Source organism: Pollicipes pollicipes, unplaced genomic scaffold (assembly GCF_011947565.3).
Source record: "Pollicipes pollicipes isolate AB1234 unplaced genomic scaffold, Ppol_2.1 Scaffold_5724;HRSCAF=6776_pilon_pilon_pilon, whole genome shotgun sequence".
Classification (NCBI taxonomy): domain Eukaryota; kingdom Metazoa; phylum Arthropoda; class Thecostraca; order Pollicipedomorpha; family Pollicipedidae; genus Pollicipes; species Pollicipes pollicipes.
This window is the reverse complement of record NW_023596746.1, coordinates 25,306,344-25,324,782: the sequence shown is the minus strand read 5'-3', so window position 1 is coordinate 25,324,782 and position 18,439 is coordinate 25,306,344. Positions and strand designations below refer to the sequence as shown.

General features: G+C 54.7%; 1 protein-coding gene across 1 annotated transcript; it reads right to left on the bottom strand.

The window, feature by feature from the left end:
* Nucleotides 1–976: 976 nt before the first annotated feature.
* Nucleotides 977–16,662, bottom strand: LOC119102864 (autotransporter adhesin BpaC). The gene is made up of 10 exons (XM_037226315.1): nt 16,640–16,662; nt 14,593–14,625; nt 13,982–14,118; nt 8,649–9,581; nt 7,990–8,099; nt 6,774–6,902; nt 4,005–4,086; nt 2,937–3,048; nt 2,287–2,561; nt 977–1,883 (listed from the first exon to the last, which is right to left on the bottom strand). The coding sequence occupies exons 1-10, from the start codon at nt 16,660–16,662 to the stop codon at nt 1,795–1,797; spliced, it is 1,923 nt and encodes a 640-aa protein (XP_037082210.1). The 3' UTR covers nt 977–1,794.
* Nucleotides 16,663–18,439: the final 1,777 nt, after the last annotated feature.

Genomic DNA, 18,439 nt, shown 5'->3' with positions numbered 1-18,439 from the left:
CTCAAAATAGAATTGGACAAAATGGAGGTCAGTCAGGGTCAGAAGTTCATAAAAGCAAGATTGAAGTATAACTGCGCCCTTCAACTGTTGCTGTGTTGTAAAACGAAATTTTAACTACGTAATTTGCTTATTTCGTGTTATGCTGCAGTTGGCCAATGTGTACCACCGTATTTAAAAGCAAACTGGCTGTTACACATTACTTCTAAGGATGTAATCGGTGAGTAGACCACATCTGTCCTAAGTGGCCTGCTAACGCAGAGCCCCAACCAGTATATAATGGCCAATTACGGCCGATTGTCAGAAATGAAGCCAAAGGAACCTGGCGGAAAATGCATTTTTTAGTAGCGCCGTGACGTTGTCGCCAACATCTGCTTCGTTTGATCCATTATATCACTTGATAATCGATCAACAGCAGGTGGATGAGCCGTGTTGACGTCATCAGAAGAAGCAGCTGACTTTAGCTCGGCAGGAACTCCGTTTTGTGTGTACTGTGGAGTCTCAAAAGCGGACGCCATGCTCACAACCACACTGGACGGCGGTGAATTTGTCAGGACGAGGCTAGGCAACGCTGCATGAGATTGAGGTTGACCGAGGAGACAGCGTGATTGAGTAGGTCACAGGTTTGTACTGATCACAGTGCCATCTGTGTCTTCAGACAAGACGGGGGGAAGACAGGGCTGGACAGGACTAGGTGAAACGAAGGGTGACATCAGCCTGCGACGAAGTACCGGCCCCCTGATCGAGGCTTTGTACGAATAGTTGCCGTATTTCGGCCTGCCTGCCTCCGTAGTGTCAATGATAGGAACATAATGTGCTTACGGTAACGGGCAGATACTTGCCTAATGAGAGAAGTGAGTGGAAGTAAAGGAGACTTGGTGGGGCTGGGTGATGATAGATGTGGCTGGACGAGAATGGAAACCGTGCCGTACAAACAAGCATTTGCCCTCACAGTGTCTGCCGAGGTTAACACTCCAAACGGATGATTGCGTATATTAGCGATAGCGCTGGGATTGGACGTAGGGAATGTCCGACCATGGCATTTTGAGGCGTTTCCACACCGGACTATCCCCACGTCCAAGGCACAGTCACTCACACTACGGTAGCGGAAACACGATTCAATGCAACGCTATTCAATGGGAACGATGCGACACAGAGCCACAATGTCGCGCTCAGGCGACCGGCGGCAACAGCGCCGCCGCATCCACAGACAGACGGGGGGACAAACGCAGACCACGCTGATTTTCAGGGGGCCAGTCATGGGAGCACACCACAGAACGCGACTTGACACCAGCCAACAGGTCAGGGTCATCGGTGGACGAGAACCACCGCGACTTTAACCGGGTAATAAGGCACTTTGGTGACTGCTACACTAACGATCCTAGATCACAACACGACCCGGCCTAACGTGGGGAGTTAGTACTTGGAACTTTTTCTTCATGCACTTTTGATGCACGAACCTTTGGAGACCCGTTGCTACTGCACATCATCTCTCCTTCCGTTACCACCTGCTTCACACTTTGAAAAAACCGCATGCCTTGCCACCGCATGACATGGCACGTGATGACATGAGACGAAAATTTGACCGCGCATGAGCTGTAACTGAATAAAAAATTCCTTATGCGTGCGGAGTAACGAACTCGACTGTGTCACAAAGAGTTTCAAATCCGCTATTGGAGAACGTAGGTCAGCAAATGTCTTCTCGGGCAGCAACCGCAATTTCGGGCCCGGTAGTGTTTGAAGTTTTTCAAAACTCTTGGTTGGAGGAATTTCTGCAGCTGGACACCGTTCGGCGTCTTAGGCCTTCGTGTTATCTGCGCAAATTTTGTAGAGTATGCTGTCGATTCTGACACAGAGCAGAAGCAGGATCAGCACCAGCAGAATGCCTGAAACAGGAATTACAGTCGTACAGCACCTGACAGGAATAGTGCCACCTTTCGCCGTGCATACACGTACAACGTACGGTTCTCTCAAGCATGCTTTTACTCCAAGATTACCATGGCACTATAGGAAAATCAATGCTGTGATGACAAGGCAACGCTCGGTAATGAACAGGGTGCAGTGAACGTAACATGTTCAGAGTGACGGACATGGCAAGGAACAACGCTATAATGAAAATTGTGAACATTTTCACCACTTCATCTTCCCACCAGTAACTGTACCACGAGCGTCATACATCTCGAACCAGCGGCCGTCACGGAATCCCCGGGTTGTGAGCCCAAGCAGACGTTACGCGGGCTCTGACGTCACTGCATGACGTCACTCACCATAACTCGAGGCATCACGCACCTGCCGCCGCCGGAATGGTGACCTCCAGGAACAGTCCGTTCGTGTAGGTGCTGTGCTTATTATGCACGTAGGGCGTTGTTTTGGGCATAGGCTTTGTTGTCGTCGTGGCGACCGTGGTGGTGGTGGTAGTGGTGGTGGTCGTGGTGGTGGTGGTGGTGGGGTCCATCTCGCAAACGTTGCCGGAGCCCAGGTTGCCGAAGACGTACACCGTAGGACTGGCCATGGCGCAGGTGATGTCGAGCTCGTTCAGCTCTGTTCCACTGCTGGATTTCAGGCTGGAAACCGGGCCAAGGCCAAAGTCAGTGTCTGACCCAGGCTGATGTCAGAGCCAGCGTGCCACAGCTGTTGGCCCAAAACAGTATGCGACACAACCTTATGTCCAGCTCATCTGTCGTTGACGGTAAGCCCCTAGTTCAGATAGATTAGGCAGGCAAAAACTGATGCCAAACCGCATTCAAGTGAATGAACTGAAGACCTACGAGCGGAGAGGACATAACGCACTACCGCGACGGCAGTCCGACCCCGCGCGACCCGGCTGCGATCCCACATTGCGGTGAGGCCAGTGCCTGCTTCCTGCGGAGGGGATTTTATTCCAACGCTTGGTCCATGCGTCCCTCTACAGTCCCCGTTGCCTAGCGCCAAGAACTGACGTGTATCCGGGCATGCAGTAGTAGGTGGCCTTGCTGTCCAGCGCCTTGGAGCCACTCCAGCTGCGCTGGCCGTTCTCCATCGGCGGCGGCGGCTCGTTGGAGCACTCGATCACTGGCAGGAGAAGATACAGCAACGGGACTGCGTTAGCACGACTGCACACCGTCCCATCAGGCACCGCCCCCAGCCTGGAGAGGACGACGGTTGGGCGCGCTGCCGCGGAGGTCACCAGTCATAACAAGTAACGAGACAAACAAGTAACAACTGTAACAAATAACAAGATGGTACCCGTCGTGTAACGACACGGCCAGCCGGCGGCGGTGGGTTCTTGTGCAATGTACGGCCGACCTTCACATGACACGTTTGATCTCGGCAACCTCTGCACAAAAACCCGTCATATTCAGAGATGACAGACCGCCCTGCCCTCTTGGCGCCAAGGTAACGGCTAATCACAAGACGGGGCTGACCAACAGGGTAGACCAGTTTTTACGCATATTCAGGCGGGTAATAGGCTCCCCGTGCAGGATAGTTGATTTAATTAACTTCCGTGCGACCATGATCGCCAAAACTCTTACCACTTTCCCATTTTATGTTTCTTTTAACCCTGGGTCTATTGCGTCCGTTTGACAAAAATTTACGTTGCGATTGTTGAAAAAGTTCCCTTCGCAAACGTATTGTATTTAAGGCACGTTGATACACCTTTCAATCCAATAACGAATCGACCTGTGTTCATAACGAAGGCTATTTGCGAGCTGTACACTAGGTCCAGACATTACAAGGCACTCTTCGATGGCCGTTTTGCTCCTGCGTGAATGGAAGCTGTAGATGCCGAAGCCAACGGATGGACTGTTGATGGCGATGGCGAAATGACTCTGTTGTAGATGAATGGGCAGTGTGTGACTGAGCTGTGGGTTGATGGACTGTTAATGGCGATGACGACACGACTCTGTTGTAGATGAATGGGCGGTGCGTGACTGAGCTGTGGGTCGGTGGACAGCTGGTGACTGGCAGCGCGCCGAGCGTTGCGGTATCGGCCGTGTTATACCGACAGACGGCCGGCACCGACTCACACGAGACGACCGTGTCGGCATTGGAGATAGCCTCGCCGCCCAGTGTGCCGCTGCTGGTTACGTTGGTCACCGCCTCTTGGACCTGTGAACAACAACCGAGGACTGTCACCACGCTGATCGCCACCAAACGAGCCAGGCCGGAGACGCGCGTACTACCGGACAGGACAGGCCGGAGCCGCACGTACCAACGCACAAGACAGACCGGAACCGCGCGTACCATCGCACAAGACTGGCCGGAGCCGCACGTACCACCGGACAAGACAGCCCGGAGCCGCGCGTACCACCGGACGAGGCAGGCCGGAGCCGCGCGTACCACCGGACAAGACAAGCCGGAGCAGTGTGTACCAAAGCACAAGACAGGCGGGAGCCGCGCGTACCACCGGACAAGACAGCCCGGAGCCGCGCGTACCACCGGACGAGGCAGGCCGGATCCGTGCGTGCCACCAGACAAGACAGGCCGGAGCCGCGCGTACCAAAGCACAAGACAGGCCGGAGCCGCGCGTACCAACGCACAAGACAGGCCGGATCCGTGCGTGCCACCCAACAAGACAGGAAGGAGCCGCGCGTACCGCCGGACGAGGCAGGCCGGAGCCGCGTATACCATCATACAAGACACGAAGGAGCCGCGCGTACCGCCAGACAGGTATTGCTACCTTTCACCAAAGTAGCCATAATTTTCAGTAAAGCACATCCAATTTGTCATTACGTTGGACAGATCGATATTAGCTGAGACCTTTTTTGAATGCATTCAACCGCCCGGTCGTTGGCAGCCATACCCGGCACCTCGAGCCCGTCCGGTTGGCTACAGGTGTCAGGGAGCAGGCGCGGGCCGTGGCTGCCGCCCCCGCCCTCCCCCTTCGACCCCGCCCCGGACACGTCAGTTGGCCGGGACCGGGCGTGGCCACCGGCACGGGGTCCGCTATAAAACCGGCGGCCACGCATCCGAACGTCACATCGCCAGCGAGTTCAGCCATGAAAGTCCTGGTAGGTTGCCGGCGGTGCGCGCTGGGATAGATGCGAGCAAGCTTGTCCAAGCAGCCGTCATGGTCTGCTCAGACTGACGCTGGCGGTCGTCGTTGTTACCATAACATCCACCGTTACCGATATGAAAGTGGTTAAACCAATTGTTTATCAAGTAGCGAGCCAAGAGCTCTTTATTGCTACCTTCTAGAAGACATTGAAAGGGTCTTTTTTAAAGGGATTTCACCTATACCGGTATTTGACCATGCAGTAGCCGGTTACGCGAAATCACCACATTGTCTGCATGCTAATCCCACAATGGAAAAAGCCTAAAGTTACTTGTGACCAGCCCGCCGTCACCCAACATACGCCCCCCCCCCCCCTGCGTTCGTCGGACCCCCTGACGCTCCACCGCTCGGCGTTCGCAGGTGGTTGCTTCCGCGCTGCTCGCCGTTTCGGCTGCCCAGTGGGCCTCACTGGGAAACCCGTACGGCGGCTGCTTTGGCAACTGTGGCGCTCTGAGCGCCGCGCCCCTGGCGGCTGGGTACGCCGCGCCGTACGCGGCGGTCGCTGCGCCCGTGCCGGCCGTGACCAGCCACCAGTTCCACGCGCAGGACGAGCTCGGTGCCTACACTTACGGCTATAAGGGCGCGCTCAGCGCCAAGACCGAGACCAAGAACGCGCTGGGCGGCACCAGCGGCTCCTACACCTACATCGACGCCAACGGGCTCAAGCAGACCGTCAAGTACGTGGCGGACGCGGCCGGCTTCCGCGCGTCAGCCACCAACCTGCCTGTGGCCCCCGCCGCGAACCTGGCCGCGCCCATCATGACGCTGGTCGGCCCGGCGCCCGTCGACGACACCCCGGAGGTGAAGGCGGCCAAGGCCGAGTTCACCAAGCTTTTCGCCGAGGCTGCCACCAGGGCGTCCGCCGAGCCGGAGATGAAGGAGCGCCGCAAGCGCGCGCTGGTCATGCCGGCCATGCCGAGGGACACGCCTGCCGTCATGGCCGCCAAGGCCGAGCACGCCGCGCTGTACAACGCTGCCGCCCTCCGCGCCAACGGCATGGTCGCGCCCATGCCCATGCGGGTGCCCCTGGACACGCCGTCCGTCATGGCCGCCAAGGCCAACCACGCCATGCTGTACAACGCCGCTGCCCTGCGCGCCAGAGGCATGGCTGCACCCATGCCCATGCGCATGGGCATGGGTGTCCCCATGGACACGCCCGCCGTCATGGCCGCCAAGGCCAAGCACGCCGCGCTGTACAATGCTGCTGCCCTGCGCGCCGCGGCCGCTCCGGACCTCTCCGTCTGGAACAACGGACTGGCCATGCGCGGAGCCTGGGGCAACGGACTGGCCATGCGCGGAGCCTGGGGCAACGGGCTGGCCATGCGCGGAGCCTGGGGCAACGGGCTCGGCATGCGCGGAGCCTGGGGCAACGCCGGCCTCTGGATGTAGGCGGTGCGGAGGTAGAAGCTACCGCCCGCAGGTTACGCTCGCGCCGCCAGTTAGGCGCTGCGCCTGCGCTTGATGCCCGCGCGCAGCTCAATGTCCCTTGTGTTATGTCATCTTGTGGTGTTCGCCTTGCACACTCTGTTTGTCCCTGTCTGATTCAAATGTTTAGAACAACTCCGGAAAAATAGGACCGCATTTTTACGAAAATACATTTGATCATGAACTGAGAGTTCGTCCGCACAATGAAACCAAAACGTTGATCACATTGCACGTTCGTCTTGAATGACGTCGCGTGCTAGGTTCCTGCAATCGCAGTTAACCGCCATACCCACTCGTCGAATGGATTCACGCTCACCCGTTGCAGGCGATTGCCGTCCGTGCCCGCCAAAACGACATCCATCCCGCTCTTGACGCTCCCGGCCTCCAGACAACACACGTGGACCCTCACAATATCCGGCACTTGGGGCGTCAGCTGGTTCTGTAACTGCGGAGGAGGCGAGCGTCAGACATCACGTGGATCCGAGTTTTTGTCAGAATACGTGCATATACCGTAGCTCCAGTAACCATGCGTATACCCACGGTTACTGGGTCTACAGGTTATGTGAACCGAGCAATCAGTGACCTACTCGTGGGGGACTAGGTTTCCTACTGGATACGGCGTTTTACCGGCTAGATTGCTAGGCTAATGCGGCTTTCCTCAATAATACGGCCTCCTATGAAAAATTAAGGTAGTACAATCCAAGGACTTAGTGTGTGCTGCAAGATCTTTATTGACTTTTGCTTAAAAAATATATAACCAAGGTAAGCCGGAGCAATTTAGTAAACGTTTCTGCTGTATGCCAAACATTTCAGTAGTGCTAACTTTATTACCCCTTCCAAATCGATTGTGACTGTTGTCGTTGTCATGGTTACGGGCATTAGTCTCCACAATCTTGTAGCACGGCATCAGTTTTCGGAATAAAGTTCAAAGCCTAGTTGCACTAATTTGAGCTCATTCACATCACTCAGGATTTCCTGCGCAGAATTGTGTCTCTGTGCACCGTTAAACAAGAATGCGGCGGACACCGCCTCACTATTTTTCTCTGTGAAATCAAGACAAGACGTGCAGTGCAGCATGGTTTCGAGTGGCGCGCACTGCACTGACAGCACTGCCGACGTGAAGTGATTGTTCAAGACTTTAAGAGCCAGGGCTCGTTCGAAGCATTTTACTGCGTATGGGTTCTGAAGGCGATTTGAAGTTTCAACTACTCCATCTCGCGAAGGACCCTGCGCGCAAGGCCGACATGAACAACGCAAAAAGAAACACTCCCAGTGGCGGCGTCAGCGCCCCCCCCCCCCTGACCAGAGGGTCGATAAGGTGGAGAATACTGTCTAGGCGCCCTTCCCCCTCTGAGGTTTTTGAGGACATCTTTCCGGGATATTGTGCAACCGTGCCCAAGTTTCTGTGTCACCTGGGGTGTTCACTACCCGTGGTTGGACACACAAATGCACTGTTACTGGATACCGAAACGCAGGGCTTTAGCCTGCCATGGGCTCACCCAAGACTGTGACCTCACTCATCAGTTACTTACCAAAGTCCCCAGCTGGCCTCGTTTGGCCTGTGATTTGCTGGTGCTGGTGTCGTTGTAGTCGTTGTCGAAAACCATGTCGGTAAATCTAATATCCACCCGTATGCTTGACTCTGCAAATCAAAAATGGGGGCTCGGATCATATTCACAACGAAGAGCAACCACTTCACGCAAAGGAATATGGCGGCACCCTGGAGATGGCTGCTGATTGCTGGTGATTGCTGGGACTTATGCACATGCACAAGTAATGAAACTATTCACTCATGTGTTCGTCAAAAAATGATTGCAGCGACACATTAATTCACCCTTCCATCCTGAGCACAATTTAGACGTTTTCCTTCAAAAGACTTGGATTTTACCAGCCCATCTGGCGGTAAAGCAAATGAACTGATTGATCTTCTGGCCCGGAATAAAGAACGTTTCAATGGGAAAACGCCTTCCGGATTCGGAACGCGCCGGCTCCAGATGCTCCAACAGAGTTTCATTTGCCATTTTCATACGATACACTACTGCATGAGGGCTGAGGAAAATAAGGACTGTTATGCAAGGGCGAACAATTCAGCCACCAAGCATGTTTACCCTTGTGTTTTACTAAAAACAAAGGCAACCATCTGAGCAGGGTACCAAACCCTATGAAAGGCGTCCAGAACTTGTCGTCGCACCTGAACTGGGAGGCCTAGTGGTCAGCTGTAGCTCGGTGGTGGTCGGCTCGGTCGACATCGTGCTTCCACCGCCGGAGTTCGCTCCCCCGGCCGAGCCACCTCCACTGCTGGAGCCGCCAGTGGTGGCGGTGCCATTCCCGCCAGTGGCGGTGCCACTGCTGCTGGTGGTGGAGCTGTCCCCGCCGGTGGTGGAGTTACTTGCACTGGTAGAATCCCCGCCGGTGGTGGAGTTACTTGCGCTGGTAGAATCGCCGCCGGTGGTGGTGTTACTTGCACTGGTATTATCGCCGCCGGTGGTGGAGTTACTTGCACTGGTATTATCGCCGCCAGTGGTGGAGTTACTTGCACTGGTAGTAACGCCCCCGGTGGTGGAGTTACTCGCACTGGTATCACCGCCGCCAGTGGTGGTGTTACTTGCACTGGAAGTAACGCCCCCGGTGGTGGCATTGCTCCCACCATCCATGCCACCGACGGTCGTGGAGCCCGTCTCAACCGTCGCACCGCTGGTTGTGTTGTCGCTGCTGGTCACGGACGGGTCAGTTCCAGTTGAAGCGGCTCCAGATCCGCCGGTTCCAGGCGCGCCGGTCGTTGTCGCGTCGCCGCCGGGTGCACTGGATCCAGCCGTGCCGGACCCGGCCGTCCCGGATCCAGCCGTGCCGGTCCCAGCCGCGGTGGTTCCAGATCCTTCGGTTCCCGGCGCGCCGGTTGCAGTCGCTCCCGACCCGGCCGCGGTGGCCGCTGTCGTGCTGACTCCACCGGCATCGGACGCGGCGCTGCCTGACTGGGCGGCGGTGGTTGCCGCGCCGCTGTTGGCCGTGGCGTCGGATGCCGCGCCGCTCGTCTCTGTGGCGCTGGCAGAGGTGGCTGTCGCTTCTCCCCCGGTCATGCCAGTCTCCTGAGTCCGCACAAAGTGGCTCTGCGCAAGCAGCGACGCTGGGGAGACAGCAACGATCGACGTCAGCTTCGTCGTCGCGAGCCTTGGAGCGAGGCTGGACCATGGACAGACGTCGAATAAAAAGTCTCCGTAGTCTTTGCCAGTTTAAGGGTACGGATACTTTACGGTTTCTTAAAAGCGTCAACGAGTGGTTGCTTAAGGGCGAAACAGTGATGTGGCGAAAATGTGAAATGGTGATACCTCGCTTCCTCCAAAACGGGGTGCAATGTGTGCACGCCGCAGGGTGTGACTTTATGACTTCTTGAGCATCCTTCCAAATTTTACATTAGTACGACTTGTGCAAGAACTCACACGCTGCCTGAACATACATGCATCCATATCCATTCAACCTAACTCTTCTTACGTCTTCCAGTATTAAGTGCAACCGCAGCAGCCTTGGTCTATATGCCCACCACGCGTGCGATCCTCACAACACGCGTGATAATGACTCAGATTCGCATTGTTTTTTAAGCCCCTTAACTTAAGGTTCAGTATCCTGCACGCGGCAAAAACCGAGGGGGCGTCCTATCAGCGCCTTCGGTCCCCTTGGGCCCCAGCGCTGTCGGCAACGGCGGCCAATCGTTACCGGCCATGGCAGCCCGGCAGCCGGCCCGTTTACGTCCACACCGCGACCCGAGCCGTCGCCCGGGTGCCCGGCCGTCTGTGTGGCCAGTTGCCGGCGCTACATTGATCACACGTAACAGCCGTCGGCCGGCCAGGCGCGCCTGACCCGCGCCGGGGCCATCGGGGGCCGCCCCTCCCCCTCCCATCAAACCGACGTCTGCCCCTCTGGCGCGACCCAAGTCCGGTCGCCGCTGCTGCTAGCCGGTCGCTCGACTTCGCTTCACTCGCCCAAGCAGGCTCGCTGGCGGTGTATGAATCCCAATAGGTAGTCGCTGTTGAGAACCAACATTATCGTTCTGTTTCAGTCAACAGTTTACGTTGATACCCTATACTTTGTGGAGCCGCCAGTCTTGACTTCACGAGCTAAAAGTGCTGCAAGCTGCATAAAAATGAGGGCAAGTTCTGCTATTGACCTTGGATTGACCCACCAGCCGAGAGCGTGACCTGTGACTCAGCCCATTTTGCGCCCTGACTTAATGCACACGATTGCAGATAACTAAATTTGGGGCGCCGCTACCTGACGTGGATTGAGTTTGAATTTGAGGGGCTCCGTCGGACGGTGCAGTGGTTCTTGTCTTGTCGCAGCTAGGGGCAAAGCAGAGTAGAGCAGGGGTGAAGACCAAGAGAAAGGGCCCCTTATGGTGAAAGGTGCCCCAAAAAAGAACCGTTGGATGAGGTCCACTTGCTAAAGAGAAACCCGGGTTTCTCTGTTTTTTTTATCATCTTTACTTTCTGCAACTGGAACGGAAGCCATAAGCTACCGCCAGGCCATTTCTGTTTGAATTTTTACGTCGATAAACTGAAGGCGGGCGATGATAAGGTTGCATGGAATAAATCACTAGCCTTCTTCATTTTCAAATGGTGCGTTGGATTCCTTTTTAACGGATAGAATTCAGAAGCTTTGCCAGAATTGTGATCTTCTACAAAGACGTTGAGGAACTTGCGAACGTAGATTTTAGATCGAAATGGTTAAAAAAATTTTAACATGGTTAACCTGTGTTTTCTTGGAAATCTTTAACACTCAGCCAGAGTTAAATAGAGAGAAAAACAATGGGAGATAGTTTTGAATATGCACTCTAACAAATCTTAGCAACAAAACCCTCGACCCCGGCGTTGCAGTCTCCGTAGGCTGCGTGGCGTCAGTCCCGCGGGTAACATTACGTGTTAGGAAACGGAGAAGGTCTGGTGGCGGAACAGGAACAGTTGAAGAAAATCGCTATTTTTGTGTTCGTGCAATTATTAATCCGTCCAAAGGACAAGCTCAATATCGTAAAAAAACGCACCATTGTTATCTGTGCACAGTACGGACACATGTTGAAAGACTTTCGGAAACATTATATCACGACGGTTGATATCGCGCGTACAGCGCCCACCGCCTGACTACTTGCAGTTGCCAACGCCATTCGGTTTTACAAAAACGGCAACCGCGACGATCGCTGCTTTTGTTCCTGAGACTGTGAGCGCGCTGGCTCAAAACGTTCTGATGCAATTTGCTGCAGCGTTTGATTCTGAAAAACGAACGTCTTCGGGCGAGCATGGTCAGGCTTTTTCATTTTTTGTCTCATTTTGACTCCCTCTTGTCAACACTATTGAGACCCCGTCTTTTTCCGGTAAGATCCCCTTTCAGCATAACACTAAGGGGCATAATATCGTTCCCGGTCAATGGCTGAAGGGCCACTCCGTCCCAGCGTAGGGGTGCCTTCTGGCTGTTATTCTGGCGACACGGGGGCCCATGGCTGGCATTGTGTTGGAAGGCCCACCGGTCGGCCCTGGGATCCCGACTGACACAGGGTCCTTCCATTGTCTCCATGTGCACGCTTATCACAAGTTCTCAGGTTTCATTTCGTTGCCAGATGCTCCCGACCAGCGCAGAAAATCCTCTGGCATTCGGGATCCCGGTATGCACCGTCTCAGGGGTGCCCAATCCCAAGAGACCCTTTAAGTGGTATTTGAGATCACATCCCTGCGGGTAGGTGTCCTTCATGTGACCTTCAGGAACCAACAAGGAAGGGCTGAAGGGACTAAATGGTCCTTCAGTCTGCCCATCGGGCCCACAATCTTTGGTCTCGAGAGACCCCTTGGGCCCCTCTTCAGGCCCCTACAAACACAGCTCCTGTCCAACTCAGAACCACTTGTCGACACGGGGCCCCTGCTAGGCACTGGTGTCCCTGACCGGCACAGGAGCCGCTCATTGTGTCAGGGACCCCGAAATTGGTAAATTATGGGCTCCGGGCTTGCTCCTGCTTGGGAAATGGGTCTCCAGGGCTCGGACCGACTGTTTGACTTCCCGTCGATTCTCTACATGATGGGGATAAGAAGGCTCCCTTTAGAAAGCTCTAATAAAGACCCTCTGATTGGCATCTCAGGTCACGGCACTACGGACTGGGGGCCGGCCCAGGCCCAATCGGACCGTTGATCTTTGGTCCCGAGGGGCTCTTCAGGCCCCTCTTTCGGTCCCATAAACATGGCTCTTGACGGCTCGAGACCAGTTACCAACACAGGACCCCTTGTTAGGCGCTGTGGACACCTGACCGACACACCCACCTTTTCAGGGACACGAACAGTGCAATTCGCGGGCTCGGCCTTGCTCGTGCTTGGGAAATTGACCCCAGGGCTCAGACCGACACGGAACCGACTGGTGTTTGTAGTCTGCGACCGAAATAAAAGCCCGCACTGTCCCACGGGCTCCCCAATCGATGCAAGAGGCCCCCTTGACTGACATTTGAGACAACGGCCTTACGGGCGGGGAGGCCGTACTTACTGTGACCTATGGTCAGTCCTTTCTGCCCTTCAGCCCTTTCAGCCTGCCAATCGGGCCCTTGACCTTTGATCCCCGGGGGTCATTTGATCCCTCTTCGAATCCCCTGTTCGCAGGTTAACTACTGATATTAGGTTTTAGGTACACTTCAACTGCATTGATCATTTCCGCCCCAAATCAATTCGGAGCTTACTTCAGTTAAAATGAAATTTATGATAGACTTAATGGTTAGTCGAGTCCATCTATCTGATAAAAAATCACTTTATCATCAATATCGATTGCTCTTGACAACTGACAAGCCTATCTTGCCATTATGCTCTCGTAAAAAGCTGTCAATTGGCTTGTCACCTTCATTCTATAGTCACAGGGGGCGTATTTGAAATGTCTCTGTTCTGAGGTGGTCCTGGCTGGGTGGAAAGTAGAGGTCTTCACGGGTAAGATTTCCTTCGACCAATTCACCCTCTAACTACGGAGCCGTGCCCATACCCAATAGTCTAAATAGCTGGCAATGCACCCAATATAATAATATATATATATATATATATATATATATATATATATATATATATATATATATGCATATATAAATATACCCAAGCACTAAATAGCTAGCTAGCAGTGTGAGACTGCCTCCTTATGCTCTGAATTTGTGTTGGAATTTAAGGGCACATTCAATTGCGGAGGTAGCTAGCGCGCGATTCTACAGAGCTGTGCGAGAGATATGCATGCATATGCTAAAAGCAGCCAGGCTCCCAAGCGGATCACGTATTGTCAGAGCCATCATTACGACTGAATGCCAGACTACCGACTGTATTTCATATGATGAAGCCAGTCTGGCATTGCTCATGCATCGGGCGCCAGTTGCGTAAGGTTTCACGTCAGGCTTCGGGTGACTCCGGCACGGACAGCTAGCGACCGAGTCAAATCACAGCAACAACTTAATGGCCGTGGCAGGATCGCGGTGGGAGAGTCAGAGCCTACCGCGGTCGGAGGTCGGAAGAGAGAGTCGGAACCTACCGCAGAGGGTCGCTAAGATCCAGAGCCTCATGATGACGTGCGGTGACCAGGTGGGCCGTGTTGTACGCTCCGGCTCCGGCTCTGGCTCCGGCTCCGGCTCCGGCTCGGCAGTGTAGCCGCGGCCCTCCCGCGCTCCGCTGAAATCAAGTGGAGCGCAGGCCAGGACGTCACGCTGGGCATGAGTGGAAGCGTCACACACAGCGCGGGTGGCGATGTCATGACAGCAGGGTGGGCACAGACGTGACACCGCTGCAACAAAACACAGCGCAGCCACAGACGTAACACCGCTGCAACAAAGCACAGCGCAGCCACAGGCGTAACGCCGCTGCAACTGAACACAGCCCGGCCACAGGCGTTACACCGCTGCAGCAGAACACAGCCCGGCCATATGCGTAACGCCGCCGCAACAGAGCACAGCCCGACCACAGGCGAAACGCACAAAGAGAGCCGGTGGATCACAGGTGTGGAGGCCCCGAATGGACCAGGTCGTGTTACACCTAAGACCGCTGACGGGCGGCACCGAGCGGGCTAGGTTAAGTGCTTCAGCCAGTGCCACAGTGGCCCAGCGAGGCGTCGGCAGCGGCGTTCGCCGAGGGGTGGCGGAGCGTTACCTGCGGCTCTGTTGGCTCTGAGTTGCGGCCACACTGCGCCGCGGCGGACGGGTGTCCGGCAGGCGCGCTTACCATGTCTCCTAGCAGCCGGCGGCCAACAGACGTCACTGCTGGGGGCCAGCTCCGCGGCCTTCGCGCTGGCCCTGTCAACCTCGGCTGCAATTGATTCGGCTCCACGAACGACACGCGGCCAGGCATAAAGACACATACCATCGCACGTTTGCGCTCAAACACAGAGGTACACACCCACAGAAACGTAATACATGTTTTAGGTCTTAATTGCGTTCTCCGATCCTCAGATTGAAGCGGGGAAATGTGTTATGTCAATTGCCAGCCTAAAACTGTTTGCCTTGCTGTTATTTGACAAGACCAGGTTGTTATTACTCGATTTACCTTTCATTAGTTCTGTCTAATGCATGAGCTGACGCACATCGTAATCATAGCGAATTCGGCAAAGAACAGTGAACTAAAATGGTTTGAAGTCGTACCAGTAAGACGCCTTTCGCTGTATACCACGAACGGGGGGGGGGGGGAGGGTAGCAGACGGCTAATCTAATTTCGTGTGGATGATGTTGACACCTGCGCATATGAAGCCGTCACCTTTGGGGAACCCATGCAGGCAATCTTGAGATGACTTTGCCAAGCCAAACATGGCCAGAAACGAGATGCCATGACATTTTTGAGCTCTGACGCTGCATAGTCACCCTTCAACTTACCTGGAGTAGTTGCCTGGAGGGCTACCAGATAAACTCCGTGTAACGAATGCGCGGGACTTGCTGACGCAAACGTGAACCTGACAGCAAACACGATATTCGGCCGAGTCCAGCCGTTTGAACGCAGAGTCCGCGGCAACGGAGCTCGACGGGGTCGGAGCAAACTTGTGCGCGGTGATGTGACGACTCCGTCTCCGCCCGCCCACGAATTGGCGTTCCATTGAACGGGAGGAGAAGCACGAGGAGGACCCACCCGAATCATCGGAGATGATACTTCTGCGCGGAAAGTGAACGTGAGCGGCATACCCCGCCGGGATAGGAAACCTGCATCTCCACTGGCGTGGTCTAACACTTTGTTTTCTTAATCAATCGGCTAAGAACTGTTAATCGCCAGCAATAAATTGGGGCCAACGCGGGGTCTGCCTGCCACCGAGCGCAAGACTGCTTACTGGGCAAGCGGTGCTGCTATTGTCCCAGCTGAGGCTAGGTTGAGTATGTGTTCGGTGTCAGCCGCGGAAGACTTTTCTGGAACAAATTGCGGAGCAAGAGGCAGCCTTGGCCCAGTCAGCATTCCTCGTCAGGGACACCCCTGTCAATACCAACGGGGTGAGGGAGAGTTTCATTATGGCGTTCGGACGTTGGCGGGACGCTGGATTTGAACCCATAATGTTCCTTTCCGCCTCTATGACATCCTCCAATTCGTTGAATTCGGAGAGGATCTGGAAACCAACATGCCAACCGGGAAAGCGTGCCACCACCAACGTGCCAACCACAGGCACATTCGAGTATACGCAAAACGTTCTCGTTCGGCAAAAGTAGTGCCGAGAGTTGTGAGCACTGGAAGCACTGGGTGAAACCAAAGCGCTGCACTGACCGACATGGGGCCCCATTCGATTAAAAGAAAAGTTTGTCCTCAGAGTCTGTTTAAAAGCATCCGAGCCGGGGGTGGATAAAACCATAACAGATACTGCTAACATAGACACTTTTAGTGAATCTAGACATTGCGCCTGATGGAGGAATCCCGCTTACGTCGCTAGTTCAAATGGAAAATCTGAGTTATCGAGGAAGAGTTTGAGAGGACTGTCGCTTCCGCTCACGTCGCCCACCCGCTGTCCGGAGACGTCCGTGTAACTGCACTCACTGTGCCTTGCTGTGACTTAAATGTGTTCTGCAAACCACTGGCTGTTACCATAACCGTTTTCTTTTATTCATAGCCTCCTCCTGAACATTTCGATCACCCTGTCCCCATCAAGACTGGACTCGATGGAGTGATGGTCGACGATAGACTCTTTCCGTTCATCCCTAATTTAACCTGACTTGACCTTGAGCCTCACTTGACCTTGACCACGCCTCCCATGGCGGCATGGGAAGGCGTGGGCCATTTCCATGGCCGGGGACCAGTTTAAACCGCCTGGAATACAGGGATATGCGCTGCGGTTACTAGACCTTGCCGTTAATGTACCACGCCTGCGGAAAGATGGGGAAACAGCCCGTTCTCTCCTGATGTGGACCTTATAAACCGTTGGTGGCGGGATGTTCGACGCGGATAGAGATCCTGCTGTCGACGCTTACAGGAAAAGTGACAGGAGGCCAAGTCATCGGACAGGCCGGTCAGACCGAGTCTACAGAGTGCACCGGCCGTACAGACCGCAAGGTGTAACTGCAGGTCATATCGGGCGTTCGCTGTCGCCTGATGGGGTCCATCGTCCCATCAGGTGCGCTGTCTACCTAGGCCTCCGAGGGACGCGCCGTGGGTCGGTACTTGCAAAGCTCAGTCCGGCAGGCAGGATGCGAGGGCGCAGAAGCTCCGGAGGCGACGTCTCCGTTTTGGATGGGACGCCACCGAGGGCATCTGCACGGTAGTGGGAAGCTGCGAGCGACGGGCGTGACTGAAGGAACGGTGGACCTCCCCATCGTAGACGAGACGCGAGCGAGCGCCGTCGAAGTAGGGAACCGTCAGCCTGGAACTCAGACGAGGAAGCGAGTCGTCGTTTAGCTGCGATACACGTGAGACCATCCCAGCAGCCGCGTAAATGCCAGGCTGATAACAAACTGACCCCATATGTTTTAAATAGGGCTTAAGAGTGGTTTCATTGGATGGATGAAACGCATTGAAGGAAACTAAACTTAGCTCAACGAGGACTCGCGCAGATGTGACAGCTATAATGCAAGGCACTGGAACGGGGGGAGGGAGCAAGGGCCCTATCCGTGTACGAGTCAAGAATGAGTGGGGTGCCGTGGGCGCCAGCGGATATGTCTGCTTGTAGAAATGTGGTGAGGCGCCGAATGTATGAAGTCTGTGTGGATCGGGTCTAGGAGGCTCCCAGGGTTGATATCCAGCGGGCGCTTGCCAATGCAATTGGCCGCTTTCGGGGAATTCCTGTCAATTTGGGAATGCGTTTGTGGGGGTTCAGGACGGTCAATTTTAGGCAATGCGTCTAGCTCCGTTTTACCCTGCTTGAATATCATCACCAGCTAAACGGCGGAGGTGGGAAAGCGCAGTAAAGGGCGCACAACTAGCTACGGGGAGACAGCTGCTTATAATGCCTGACCGGGCCTACTGCCCCGCCAATGCCCCGGCCAACCGGCCAACCACTTCTTCCTAGCACTGAAGCTCACATGTGTTTGTTGTTGTTGGGTGTACCGGAGTCATTACATGAAGAAACGCGCGCTTCGCATCATCCGGGTCGCACTCGTACTTAACATAATCCGGCTAGTACATCCGGCTCCTCAATCATAATTTGGTCTCGTGAGGAGACGTGATAGCGGCAGCCGGCGACGCAGAACGTGGACGGCTGTCGCCCTCGTGCGCACCAACCCACCACAGGAAACTGACCACAAAAGCACAGCAAAAGGCTCAAAATCGGGGAAGAGTTATGCGTGCACGTATTTGGAGACGCAGCAATCAGAAATCGATCAGGAACTGGACCTCACAGAGTTAGTTTACTTTAGGTATACTGATGGCATTTATAGTGTATGATTGCATGGCCAGAGTATCACAGTGCTGCAAACAACATGCACCCAAAATGCAAGTTGATCTTTGCTATTCCAAAACTGAGATGCAATTTTTTGACGAGATTTTAATACTACAAGACGGCCATGTCCAAACTGATTTGTCCTTAAAATCATCCGGC

What these genes read in the sequence shown, in the direction of transcription:
- LOC119102864 (XM_037226315.1), bottom strand. Translation starts at nt 16,662, where the DNA reads ATGGGAGGCGTGGTCAAGGTCAA. An exon ending in TGCCGACACGGTCGTCTCGT is followed by an intron (nt 3,049 to 4,004) that starts GTGAGTCGGTGC and finishes TTCTCCTGCCAG; the next exon opens with TGATCGAGTGCTCCAACGAG. An exon ending in CACCATTCCGGCGGCGGCAG is followed by an intron (nt 1,884 to 2,286) that starts GTGCGTGATGCC and finishes TTCCTGTTTCAG; the next exon opens with GCATTCTGCTGGTGCTGATC.